This window comes from Phragmites australis, chromosome 4, assembly GCF_958298935.1.
Source record: "Phragmites australis chromosome 4, lpPhrAust1.1, whole genome shotgun sequence".
NCBI classification, from domain to species: domain Eukaryota; kingdom Viridiplantae; phylum Streptophyta; class Magnoliopsida; order Poales; family Poaceae; genus Phragmites; species Phragmites australis.
The window spans coordinates 30,407,999-30,419,989 of NC_084924.1; the positions used below are offsets into that span (position 1 = coordinate 30,407,999).

An 11,991-nucleotide genomic window follows, 5' to 3' on the forward strand; every position below is an offset into this window, starting at 1 on the left:
TATTTTCTTTGGGCAGCGACGATCATCGTCATGTTTGGAGATATTTCCCGGCCGCCATATTGTGGAAGATCCGGACGGAGGTCGACAACGTAGCGGCATGAGTCCACCATACACATGACCGTATCCAGCATTGCAGCGTGCACAGAACCGACAACAAAACCAGGACCGAATTGTTAAGCTGGTCACGCTTTAACACTTGAACCACCAGGAGCGCCGGTGCAGCCCTGCAGGGCAAAACGATTTACCAAAAAGGGCCGGAGATATATCCCTTCCCAAGCCCACTGACGCCGGGCCCCGCCCATGGACCCACCGCTACCCCGCCCGCGTATAAATACTGCGCTGCCCTGCCCCGCCCCGCCCGGCCGCCGCGCGTGCTTGTAGTTGCAGGATCGATGGGGATAGTGCGGGTCGCGGAGGATGTGGAGGCCGGGCTGGTTGGCGCCGGTGGTGGCGCAGGGAGCGAGGTGACGGAGCCGCTTCTCCGGCAGTACCGCCGCAAGGAGGATGATGAATCCACGATCCCGGACGAGGACGCGGCGGCGGAGTGCGGCGGTGGGGAGGGAGGTCGCTGCGGATGGTCCACCTCTCCACTGCCGTCGCCGTCTGCGGCTCCTTCGAGTTCGGCACCTGCGTAAGCCGCCGCCATGTGCTTTCTTCCTTCATTCTGTTTGTGCGGGCGTCGTGCGTGCGTTGACAAGAAAACATTGTCCGGCCAAATGCCCCCCCCCCCACTACTTTAAAATATCGATCTGTATCTTTTGTAAATTAGTTTCCAAAATGCACTCGAAATTTCGTATTTTAATTTCTTGATGGACCTTAATTAATTAGTCCTTAGTGATGGATAGATAAAAGGTACAGATCAACTGACTCTAGTAGGAGTGGTCATTACCGACGAGAGATACCTAATTATAGTACAGCACTAGTCTATGCTCCTTTTTTTCACCCTCCTTTGTCAGGCTTTGCATGGTTTAAAACAATAGATGGATGGGTTTGCAACATGCAATACAACAGACAAAGCGTACTGGAATAAACACTTCATCAGATTTGGATGTGTCTCAGAAACAGAAAAGCCACCTTGTCTAGCTAGAGGACAAGATTTCCTTTCCCAATTATTTCTTTGGGATATATAATACTATCTGTGATACAGTGGAATGTAGTGATGGTGTGGTTTTTTTTAGTGTCGAACATGATTCATCTGCTCTGCCATGTTTGTTTGCAGGTTGGCTATTCTGCACCCACACAGTCAGGGATAGTGGATGAAGTCGGTCTATCCATCTCTGAGGTTTGTAACTGTAACATGATTCCTTTTTTTTTTGGTAGTGCATGCCTCGATTTTTCTTTCAGTAGAGACTTAATTTGTTCAGCTCTGACTTTCTTCTCTGTAACTGTGATATGCACTGTCACATTTTAACCCACAGTTTGCAATTTTTGGATCTATATTGACAATTGGAGCAATGACTGGTGCTGTTACTAGCGGGCGCTTAGCAGATTTTCTTGGACGTAAAATGGTAAAAAATTCTAAACCGTCAGTTGGGAAAATTTACGTACTTTTACTAAAGATTCATCTTCTCACTGTGTCGTCTGCTTTGAATTGTAGTAGACCATGCGGATAGCAGCTACTATTTGCATCTTTGGTTGGCTTTCTATACACTTGGCTAAGGTTTGTTCTTTGACTAAATGATTCTTGTTCTGATTTCTTATCTGTTTCCTATCGAGAAGATGCCCTGTTTTCCTGTCCATAATTTATCTTGAATGTACAGAGTGCTATCATGCTCTACTTTGGTAGAATCTTACTGGGCTTTAGCACTGGAGTTCTTTCTTATGTGGTACGCAACTCTTAATTCAGAGACACGACACTGCTGACTCTATTCTGTCTTCCTGTCTACATCAGTTCCGACATTAATATTCCCCCCTTTACCAACTTCATGTTTTAGTGTCCTGACATTGGGCTGCATCTGGCAGGTCCCTGTGTTTATTGCTGAAATAGCTCCAAAGAATCTCAGAGGGGGCCTTACAACTTCAAACCAGGTTTTAAAAACTAAGGCTCAAGACCCCATATCTCACTGTTAACTCTAGTGTGCCACCGCCAGTCAATAGTCACCGGTGAGGACAACTACAAAGTTAGGGTGGTCGGAGAGGTAGTAGAGAGGGAATAGAGCGGAGACAGAGAGAAGGTTGGAGTTGTGAACTCTTTTCTTGTTTGGCAAGTTCATGACGGGCTACAATATTTATACCGTATCCAACACACACGCTCCAAGAGAGACGTACACAACCCGGGCTTTAACTCGATGCAGCCACACGATCGTTAATCGTTTGATTCACATTACAACCGGCTCATTTGGCCCAATGACACAAACACACTCCACACGACGCACCAGCCCACACTCTGCTGACAACTTTTCGGTGCTAGAGCTGACATCAATTCCATTGCTGCTAGTGTTGCCGTGATATCGCTACGCCCTTCAGGGTTAGCTTGCCCCCAAGCTGGCGTAGTTGGAAAATAGGCCTTGAGGACATCGTAGTCTTCCCAGGTAGCAAAAGATGGAGAAAGCGCACACCACTTGATCTTGACTTGCAATTGAGCTGCATTCTCTTTCTTCACAAGGCGACGGTGTCGAATATTTAATTATAGGGTATACGCACATAAGGAGTATACCATATACGGATAGGGTACACCGTACATTAGATGGACAACTTCAGATATTGCGGATCCGAATCTTCAGGACCTGGTATACTCGGAGATCACAAAAACTTGTATTAGGAAGGTCTTGATCGGCTTAACCAACTTGAGTACGACTAGTATCTAAGTTGAATTCGACTGCCTTGTCTTGACTGACAAGATGAAAGACTCCCTATCGACTACGACTGGGACTAAGGCGGCACTGGGACCCCTTTATAAGGCAAGGGACCCTGACCCCCAGGGGGAGAACAAACAACAGATCAACGCCTACTTCAATCTTAAACTAGTTTAGATCTGATCTACTCCATTGTAATTGGTTTAGCCACCTTACTTGTACTCGAGACAATCCATATACAACATCATCCACATAGGACGTAGGGTTTTACTCTACATCGGGAGCCTAAATCTGTATAAATTGCGTGTCTTGTTTTCTGCTCGATCTCTGATCTCGAAGGTACCCCGGTTCAATTCAGATATATTGTTAGGAACTAATCTTCGACAGATGGTCAAAAATTTCCTCCGGCACCGTATTAGCCACAGATAAATCCACAACTGTAGGTATAATAGTGAAGATTGGTGAATGATTTGGACCTTGAGGTTTGAGTTAGGGGACATGAAACACAGGATGTTCCTGACTGTTGTTCGGCAACAGAAGTCAATTTGCTGATATGCCAATGAGTGCTGTGATTTCATGTGATCCATAGTACTTATAGGCGAGCTTTGGATATGGATGATTGACCACAGATGTCTGAGCATACTGTTGCAATTTTAAGTAAACCTTCTCACCTACTTGGAACTCCCTGCGGCTCCTCTTCTTATCACCTTTCTGTTTAATTCTTAGTTGAGCCTTCTGCAACTGGGCTTTGAGCAATGTGGAATACATGTCTTTTTCTTTGATCAAATCTGTAACTTCAGCATTGAATACTTGAGTGAGATCTGGTATCATACCATAATTTGGTTCAATACCGATTCAGAGATGTATGAAAAGTTGTGTTGTACCAAAACTCGGCAAGAGGCAACCATTGAAACCACTCCTTAGGATTTTCATGTACAACACATCTAAGGTACATCTCCAAGCGTTGATTGACTCTTTCGGTCTGGCCATCCGTTTGAGGATGATATGCAATACTCATAGCTAGTGTTGTGTTCCAAGCTCTGAAGAGTTATTTCCAAAAGTTGCTTGTGAAAACCTTGTCCCTGTCAGACACAATAGACCGAGGGATACCATGTAATCTGACAATGTTTTGAATGAACACCTTAGCAACATTTGCTGTTGTATATGGATGGCGTAGAGCTATAACGTGGGAATACTTGGTGAAAAGGTCCACAACCACTAAAATTACTGAATACCCTTCTGATATAGGAAGCCCCTCAATAAAATCAAGAGAGATATCCTGCCAGGCACCTTGGGGTATTGGTAGTTGCTAAAGTAAGCCAGGAGTCTTACAATTTTCATGTTTAGCTTGTTGACAGACATTGCATTGTTGGACATAGTTAACTACATCCTTTTTCATTCCGGTCCACAAAAAAAAGCTTTTTCACTCTGTGATAAGTAGCTTGTGTTCCAGAATGACCACCAATAGGAGTAGAGTGAAAAGCATGGATGAGCTTTTTATGCAAACCTGAATTGGAGCCTACCCAAATTTTGTCTTTATGTCTGATGACACCTTGTAGAGAATATCCATCTTGTTAGAGCAAGTTGAGCTTACCCAAGTTGTTGAGCCTGAGGATCTATAACGTAGGAGTTCAGTACTTCTTGGATCCATTGTGGCTGGACCACAGAAATAGATTGTGTTGTCAGAAGATGACCCACTCTATAGAGTGCATCAGCTGCTGTGTTGTCACTGTCTTTCTTGTACTGAAATTTGAATTAAAGTCTCACTAATTTAGTCATGGATTTTCTTTGCAAATCTGATGTAAGATTCTGGTCTGTCAAATAGCACAAGCTCTTGTGATCAGTTTTGATAACAAATGGACCCCTTTGCAAATAAGATCATTTATCCACAACCATCATAATTGCAAAAAATTCTTTCTCATAAATGGAAAGGTTTCTGTTATTGACTCTCAAAGCTTTGTTGTAGTAGGCAATTGGGTGATTATCTTGACTCAGGACTGCTCCAATTCCTATGTCACAAGCATCTGTCTCAATAGTGAATGATTTGTGAAAATCTGGCAATGCTAACATAGGTGTCTGGCACATTGCCTGTTTCAGTTTGTTAAATGCCACTTGTGCTTCCTCAATCCATTGGAACTGTTCAACAATACAGTTAGAGGTTTGGCCGAAGTCCAATATCCCTTCACAATTTTCCTGTAGTATCCTGTAAGACCTAAAAAAACTTAGTTCAGTGACAGATGTTGGCACAGGCCATTGTTGCATTGCTGTAGTTTTCTGTGGGTCAGTTGCAACACCCTGTCCAGAGATAATATGACCAAGATATTCCAATTGTGTTTGGGCGAATGAACATTTACTTGCCTTGACAAAGAGCTGATTGTCTTTGAGTAACTGAAAGACCAGTTCAAGATGTTGCAGATGTTCCAGCAGATTGTGGCTATAGACCAATATGTCATCCATGAAAACCAAGATGAATTTCTGGTATATGGTGCAAAATGGAATTCATCAAACATCGAAGTGTGGATGGTGCATTGGTCAAACCAAAGGGCATAACCCTAAATTGATTCTGCCCATGATGTGTTTTAAAGCTGTTTTAGGCTCATCTGTTTCAGCCATCCTAATCTGATGAAAACCAGATCTCATATCCAATTTAGAGAATAAGGTGGAGCCGACTAATTCATCTAAGAGCTCATCAACAATTGGTAGAGGGAACTTACTTTTGACTGTCATAGACTTCAGTTTTGTGTAGTCAACACAAAAACGCCAGCTGCCATCTTTTTTCTTGACAAGAAGGAAAGGAGAGGCAAATGGGCTCATGTTGTGTATAATTGTCCCAGCTTGTAACATGGTTGCCACTCTCTATTTCATCATTTTGTAATGGAGAGTATCTGTAGGGTCTGGAATTTACTGTTGAAGAATTTGAGCAAGTTGATGTTGTGATCAAATGTTCTGTGGTGGGGGTAGAGCAGATGGTTCAGCAAATACCTCTGCATGCTTATGAAGCAATTGTTATACCTCTGGTGGAGTGTCTGCAAGGGCTGATTCTGGAAGTTTTTCCAACAAGGCTGCTGCCCAAACTTTATTCCCTTTTGATCATTTGATCAAATTGTGCAGTGTCATTGTTTAAATTTCAAAATGGTTTTCAGGTAAAATATCTTGCAATTTCACAGTTTTTCCCTCACAGTTGAATTCCACCCATTTCTCTGCCCAATGACATTTCATAAGATCCCACTGCTCAAGCCAATCCATTCCTAAAATTTCATCATAACCACTCATATCTAGTACTCTCATGTCATATTGAAAGGTGTGGTTAGGAACTCACTAGGTGAAGTTCTGAACCATGCTGGTGCAGGGCAATGTATCACCATTAGCCACCTTGATAGTAAGAAGTTGAACATGCTGTTGGTGATAGCCCATACGTGTGACAAAAGATTGATCCACAAAACTGTGAACTACATGAATCCAACAATATTAACATGACTTGATTCCTGACAAGAGCTCTGATTCTGATTGTTTTTGCACTGTCAGAACTAGCCAAAGCATGAACAGATAGTTGAATGTCAGTCTCTTCATGTGGATTAGTACCTACCGACATATCCAATACTTCATCTGGCAAAATTTCAGGAGATTCATCCATGGATAGTGCTCTGACCTGGGCAGGTGATAGAGTAGAGCATTTGTGGCCTTGAACATATTTGTCACCACACTTAAAACATAGTCCATTGGACTTTCTGTACTCATGTAGTTGGTTGCCTTTCCATAACTCACAGAATTGGAAGTCTGTTTACTGTCAGATTTGGAACTAATGTTAAAGCTCTTGTTTGATCCAGACTTGGAAGAGGACTTATGTAATCTGGTGTGAACTGTCTCTTGGACCATTGCTAACTGAATTTCAGTACAAATTGTATCAGGCAGCTGCATTTCCACATAGGCACGCTGTTCATCCTTGAGACCAATAATAAATTGAGTGACTAGTAATGTTTCACTAAAAGTTGGATCATAAAGACAGATGTGATACATGAGTTGCTCAAACTGCCTTTTGTACTCCTCAACCGAACTAGTCTGGCGCAAAGACAACAAGTCAATAAGTTTGTTTCTATGTGTATTGACTTCAAATTCAGCAATGACTGTTGTGCAAAACTGGTTCCAATCAAGATATGGATTCAACAGTTTATATGGCTGGTACCAATGAGCGGCATTGTCGGTGAGATGAATACCCGCAGCTGTAACCTTAAAACCATCTGGGATTTGATATAGGGAGAAAAAGGCATGACACTTATCTAACCAAATCCTAGCATTAGTACCATCAAACTTTAGAAAATCCAATGTAGGTATCCACTATTTACGATATGTAGAATCACCATGATTAGGAATAGTAAGGTGGGACGATGGGTGATGGGGAGGGTATCACCTGTGGTGTTGGTGGTGGGAATGAGACTTGAGGTGGAGGTAGTGGTGGAAGGTTGTCTGGGCGTGTGCCGATGATGCCTTCACCCGGTCGCGGAGGAATCGTCAAGAGTGGAGGTGCTACACCTTTCAGCGTGCGCCAGATGTAGCTATGCTCTTGTTGAACCTGGCTGATGGTGAGCATGGAGAGATCAACCTTGGTCTCCAATTGATCAAGTTGCGTCACCTAGATGCCGATCTTTGTATCCATCTCCACAAGCTGTTGCTGCACTTTATCGAGCACCTTGAATTTCTCCATATGGTCTTCAAACGATTCCATCATCGCCAGCACTGGACGTACGGTCGTGTTGGATTGAGCTGGAGCCGTGGTGGACTCTCCTCCAAGCTAATCGAACCAGTCGAGATTTACAGCGTGCCGCTCGAAAGCAGCCGCAAGCCATCGGGGAATTGCCAATCAAGGCCGAGAGAATGCGAGAATCCGAGCCGCGGATCACTGGAATCTGATACCATATGTAGTGTGCCGCCGTCAGTGAATAGTCACTGGTGATGACAACTACGAAGTTAGGGTGGTTGGAGAGGTAGCAGAGAGGGAGCAGAGCGGAGACAGAGAGAGGGTTGGAGTCGGGAACTCTTTTCTTACTTGATCAGCAAGTTCATGATGGGCTACAGTATTTACACTGTCTCCAACACACACACACACGCCTGGAGAGACGTACACGACCTGGACTTTAACTTGACGTAGCCACACGATCGTTAATCGTTCGATTCACATTACAATCGGCTCATTTGGTCCAACGATACAAACACACTCCACACGACGCATTTAGCCCACACTCTACTGACAACGTTTCGGCGTTGGAGCAGACAACAATCCCATTGCCACCAGTGTTACCACTCCATTGACTTTGTAAGTATTAATAGTTTCCACTGGACGTCTTCTGCATGTGCAGTTGTTGATATGTTTTGGGAGTTCAGCTACATACATAATAGGGGCGCTAGTTGCATGGCGCAAATTGGTACTAGTAGGTAAGTTGTGTTCACATCAATATATGGTACATGGTTATACATAAAAAAAGAGTGAATCGCACAAAACTACAAGTATTGTGATATTTGTAACACAAAACTATAAGTATTGTGAATAATAACACAAAACTACAAGTATTGTGCACTAATTTCACATAAAATCCTATTTTAATTAGATTTACCTAAAAAATAGTCTTATGTTTCTTTAAAAATCCGAAAACTTTTTGCACGTGTTCCATAATTTATGTGCAATCCATTTTAAATGAACTCACCCAAAAAGTTTGTGTTTCTCCAAAAAGGCTCATTTTATAACTCCTAACAATTGTTAGGACCTCAAATAAAATCTAAAAAATATGAGAAAATTCATTAACAATATTCTTCTTATATGATGGACTAACAATATTCTTAACAATATGTTTATAACTCCTAGGTATATAACTCCTAACAATATTCTTCTTATATAATGGATTAATTTCTAAAATTATTTTCAGCTCTATGTTATATGGTGAAAAAATGAATTTCTTTGTAACACTCCATTTATATGATCTATTTATATACTTACAAGGGAACTCTCCTTTTCACCATATAATCTAGGGTTGAAAATAATTTTAGAAATAACATCATATAAGAAAAATATTAGTGAATTTTCTCGTATTTTTGGGATTTTATTTGAGCCACTAACAATTGTTAGGAGTTATAAAAGTAGTCTTTTTGGAGAATTTTAGTTTAAATTCTACACAAGCTTTTTTAGGTGAATCCAATTACAATAGGTTGCACATGGATTACGGAACATATACAAAAAGTTTTAGGATTTTTGGAGAAACATAAGACTATTTTTTGGGTGAATTTAATTAAAATCGGATTTTGTGTGAAATTAGTGCACAATACTGGTAGTTTTGTGTTACTAGGCACAATACTTATAGTTTTGTATTATAATGGCATAATACTTGTAGTTTTGTGCAATTCACTCTAAAAAAAAGCTTCAGTTTTATGTTGGCTGTAAATGAGAAGAAGTATTTGTGCAGGTTTAGTGCCTTGTGTTCTCCTGCTAGCTGGGCTTTTCTTCATTCCAGAGTCACCGAGATGGCTGGTAAGGCACTTCTTCCTTAGGTGAACGCTGTGTAAAACATGACTCTCTGGATGTGGTGAAAATAGAAATCAGCTCCCCCATGGTTTCCTTTTTTTAAATAAGGGTAGTGTTAGTAGGACTTGCAAAATTGCTGCACAACCTCCTGCTATTCCTAGCTTTAGAATAGAAAGCATGGACATCATTGAACATGTCAAAAGGAAAACAATTAATTACATAATCATTCTCGTCAACTAACATGAAACTTTAAATTCATTATTCGTATCATGTTTAACCTTTTCCATTGAGTTTCACTATGCATTTAAACTACAGGCCAATGTTGGAACGGAGAAAGAATTTCACACTGCATTGCAAAAGCTGAGGGGAGAGAGTGCTGACATTTCTGAAGAGGCAATTGAGATTAAAGTTAGTTTCTTTCCTAATTGATTATATAGATTAGAATTTATAATGTGAAGAAGACTATGCTCAAAATAATCATTTTATCCAGGAATATATTGAGTCACTCCGTAGCTTTCCAAAGGCTAGGCTTCAAGATTTGTTTCTGAGCAAAAATATATATGCAGTCATTGTAAGGAATCACTTCTTCACCTATGTCCTGTTAAAATATGCTTCTCTTTTGTACTGAGTTTGGATTTTATCATATGAAACTTTTATATGCACAGGTGGGTGCTAGCTTGATGATTTTTCAGCAACTGGGAGGGATAAATGGTGTCGGCTTTTATGCAAGCTATATCTTCACATCTGCAGGTATGCGAATATCCAAGTATTATGTTTTCTTTTTCTAATAGTCCTTTATGAATATGTTGGTTTTATTGCAACTTCAGAATTTTCTGGAAAACTTGGAACCATCTTGATTGGCATTATTCAGGTTTGAGATTAGCTGCTTTTAGCTAGTAAAAGTTACTAATTAGAAAAAAAAATTATAACACTGATCCTTTCAGATTCCAATTACATTGTTTGGGGCCATTCTCATGGATAGGAGTGGAAGAAGGGTTCTTCTGATGGTATAAACGCTACAAAGCTGAGCTGATGTATACAAAGAACGAATGTTAGGTAGAATGTTTTCGTGAGATCCTTTTATTGTTTAGGTCTCCGCTTTTGGAACATTTTTGGGCTGCTTCTTGACCGGAATATCCTTCTACCTAAAGGTAACTATAATTTTCCTAACTGCTGCATGATAAGCTACTTTTGAAACTGACGACATATATGATAATGTCATAAGTTAGCTTAATGGCAATCAGTTGTGAACCTACTGGTAAAAGTTTCAACTTATGCTAATAAGAATAGGTACGGTAAGGATAATCTTTTTCTTTGTTTCCGTATATAATGGTGAATGCTTAATCATCTGTTAGGCACAAGGACTATTCCCAGAATGGGTTCCTGCATTGGCTCTTTCCGGCATACTGGTAAGGGATACCGTATCCTTGTCCTTTTAATCATTTTCTTTTCACTTACAATATGAAATTTTTAAGGACTGCAATCTGTATGAATTCTAGATTAAGCCGCTTGAAATTATTATATCTAGTAATCTGACATTTTGTCTCATGATGCTGCTTCCTGAAATAGGTGTATATAGGGGCATACTCAATTGGAATGGGTCCTGTCCCTTGGGTTGTCATGTCTGAGGTAAAATGGAATCGGGATTCCATTTGTTTTTGATGAATCTACGACATGATTGACAAATGTGACAAGTTTTCCGGAGATTTACCTTTACCCAAAATTGACTGCCTGCAGATATTCTCAATCAACATGAAAGCAATCGGTGGAAGCTTGGTGACCCTTGTTAGCTGGTTAGGTTCCTTCGCAATTTCTTACTCGTTTAGCTTTCTCATGGACTGGAGCTCAGCAGGTAACTCACCTGACACTATTGTACTTAACCTGCAATTTTCACATCTCCTTTTTTCGTTCGGAAAAAATGCAGTGCATTTTATGAAATTTATCAGAAGCAGACTTTCAGATTAAACATGAAAAAGAAAAGCATGTCATGTAAACCTTCCTACTTACATTGGTTCCCCTCCTTGTTCTGTACAGGGATCTTCTTCATGTTCTCTGCTGCGAGCCTGATCACGATACTGTTCGTGGCAATGCTAGTACCCGAGACCAAAGGAAGAACACTCGAGGAGATACAAGACTCTCTAAATTCCAGAAGATAAAGGATATACTACGCTGGAGGATAATTCTGAGATGGAAAATGATGCACGCGTTGCTCTTCCCGCCTCAACTGCGGCCTTCACCAGCTGGTCTTTTGCCCATTACAGAAGATAAAAGAAGCAATTTTCGCCGTCTCCCCGTTTCATGTCCTTCTCACCTGCCTGCCTCCTTGGGACCCGGATTCTCTGCATTAATACATCATTAATGCAGAGGATAACTGTTTATACAGTAAAATGAGTCTAATGCTACAGTGCTGTGCATTAGTTAATCATACATTACTGTAGCAACAGTAATCTGATCATGTGTACAGTCGTTCCGGTACTGTAGCACACTACTGTAGAGCACTGTAGCATACGAATCTGATGCGTCCACCACGAAATCAACGACTCAGGGCAGACCTAAACGCACTTTACTGTAGCTACAGTAGCCTCTCTGCAGTTGCCAGTAGCAACTGCAGAGGATCCCGATCCGCCTCCTTGTAGTCTGTAGTGTATCTGTAGGTTAAGGACGACACAAATTGAGATTATGTAC

General features: G+C 41.2%; 1 protein-coding gene across 1 annotated transcript; it reads left to right on the top strand.

Annotated features, from left to right (window-relative positions):
• Positions 1-356: 356 nt before the first annotated feature.
• LOC133916063 (sugar transporter ERD6-like 16) lies at positions 357-11,927 on the top strand. Its single transcript, XM_062359552.1, is given in 19 exon segments — positions 357-564; positions 567-631; positions 1,220-1,282; positions 1,419-1,508; positions 1,601-1,660; positions 1,761-1,826; positions 1,963-2,028; positions 8,150-8,225; positions 9,248-9,312; positions 9,622-9,714; positions 9,797-9,877; positions 9,972-10,056; positions 10,134-10,177; positions 10,251-10,313; positions 10,398-10,457; positions 10,662-10,715; positions 10,876-10,935; positions 11,044-11,158; positions 11,341-11,927. Coding segments are annotated over 19 exon segments (1,500 nt in total). The 5' UTR covers positions 357-392; the 3' UTR covers positions 11,463-11,927.
• The last annotated feature ends 64 nt before the right edge of the window (positions 11,928-11,991 follow it).